We start from the raw sequence: 1,641 nt of genomic DNA on the forward strand, positions 1-1,641 counted from the left end.
CTGTGACGTCATTGTGCTGCGACGCCAATTAACTGAGGGAACCTAGAACCACTGAGTCGCAGTGGGAGTGGCGGGGACCCTGAGAACCGGAATTGTGGCGAACCAGGTGTGTAAGACCGCGGCTCTTCCTCGATTTAGGGAACCGTGTGTTTGCGGGCGCAGATGAGTTCTCCCTAGTCTCGGGAGCGTTAGGCTTGCTGACTCCTCAAGCTTTGTGGGCCTTGCTAATCTGGTAAGACGGGCGGGGCAGGAACCCAAGTCTAGTTCTCAGCTCCTTCAGATTTATTCTTTAAGGCCAGGAACTCATTTCTGCCCTATCGTTTTGTTTCATCCACTTGGCTGTTGTTTGAAGTCTCTTCCAGTGTCGAGATGGCCCCCCCAACGCGCATCCCCGATGGCAGGGATTCAGGCTTTAACGGAATTTATAATGTCTCTGTGATTACGTAAATTATAAGCTATTATTGATTGTGCGGCGGCTATAGGGATTGCTTGGAATCCAAAGGGACGTGTCAAGGCGATGGTCTATGTATTGGTCTTGCAACAAAACTTTATAGAAGTTATTGTAAATAAATTTACAATAACGTAGAGTATCCATAAAGGTCACCGAAACAATTTAACATGTTCTTGACTCTCTAAGAAGCTTTTTTCATAGATTTACTAGATTTACTAGGATTAACAAAAGGTAAGAAGGATGAAAGGAATATGAGTGATTATTTTGCCATTGAAAATTGCAAATCTTTTGATTTTTTTGAGACAGGGTATTGATAAGCTATTTCTCTGCCGTCAGTGAAATGAGCCAATTTAAGCCAGATTAGATTATATTAAACACAGGTTTATTGGGAAGCTGCTCTTAGTTGGGCGAGTTCACTGGCCCCAAGGACCAAAGCCAGGGAAGTCTCCATGGGAAAAGTGGGGAGGTAGGGGAGAGAAAAAGAGAAGAAGGAAGTGAGCTTACGCAGAGAGAGAAGTGGAGAAGAGGGAGAGAGACCAAAACATCTGGATTATATAGGGAGGAGCTTCTAGGGAAAGGCCTTCCCAGCCAGCCCCTGGGCTGGAAAGCTCAAGGTTTCGGGCAGGATATGCCAGGTAGGGACTGAGGGATGCTAGCAGAACCTAGAAGTCAGGTCTGCTTTGGTATGTAAAATATACAGCTCAGTCTCTCGTCCCATGTCCAAAACTTAAACAGATATCTCTATGTAGTCCTGTAGTCCTGGAGTTCACTGTGTAGGCCAGGTTGACCTCGAACTCAGATTCTTGTGCTTTTGCTGCTGCCTTTGTCTTTCCACGTACTAGGATTAAAGATATGTGCCACAATGCTGGACGCTGACATTTTGTTTTTACTTTTTTGCAGAAATATTCTTATGACATGGTAGAATGTATATTGCTTGTCTCTCCATAGAATAATTTGAAAATGACCACACCGAACAAGACACCTCCTGGTGCTGATCCTAAGCAGTTGGAGAGGACAGCAACAGTCAGGGAAATTGGGTCTCAGGCCGTTTGGTCACTCTCTTCTTGCAAACCAGGTAGGTAAAACAAACCCCCAGGCTATGATAGTCATTGCTTACAATTGATCTCTCCTCTCCTCGCCTCTCCTCTCCTCCCCTCCCCTCCCCTCCCCTCCCCTCCCCTCCCCTCCCC

The 1,641-nt window shown here is 46.1% G+C and overlaps 1 protein-coding gene across 5 annotated transcripts in view; it reads left to right on the top strand.

Moving 5' to 3' along the window:
* The first annotated feature begins 36 nt into the window (after positions 1–36).
* The window catches only part of Anapc10 (anaphase promoting complex subunit 10), a 49,676-nt gene continuing 48,071 nt past the window's right edge, over positions 37–1,641 (top strand). For 2 of the 5 annotated variants that reach the window (XM_028753395.1, XM_028753399.1), the window contains exons 1-2: positions 117–232; positions 1,400–1,526. In XM_028753395.1, the coding sequence (XP_028609228.1) occupies positions 1,412–1,526 (115 nt within the window). In that variant the 5' untranslated portion in view covers positions 117–232; positions 1,400–1,411. The other 3 variants (XM_028753396.1, XM_028753398.1, XM_028753397.1) reach the window with 3 other exon arrangements.

This window comes from Grammomys surdaster, unplaced genomic scaffold (assembly GCF_004785775.1).
Source record: "Grammomys surdaster isolate TR1022 unplaced genomic scaffold, NIH_TR_1.0 125947, whole genome shotgun sequence".
NCBI classification, from domain to species: domain Eukaryota; kingdom Metazoa; phylum Chordata; class Mammalia; order Rodentia; family Muridae; genus Grammomys; species Grammomys surdaster.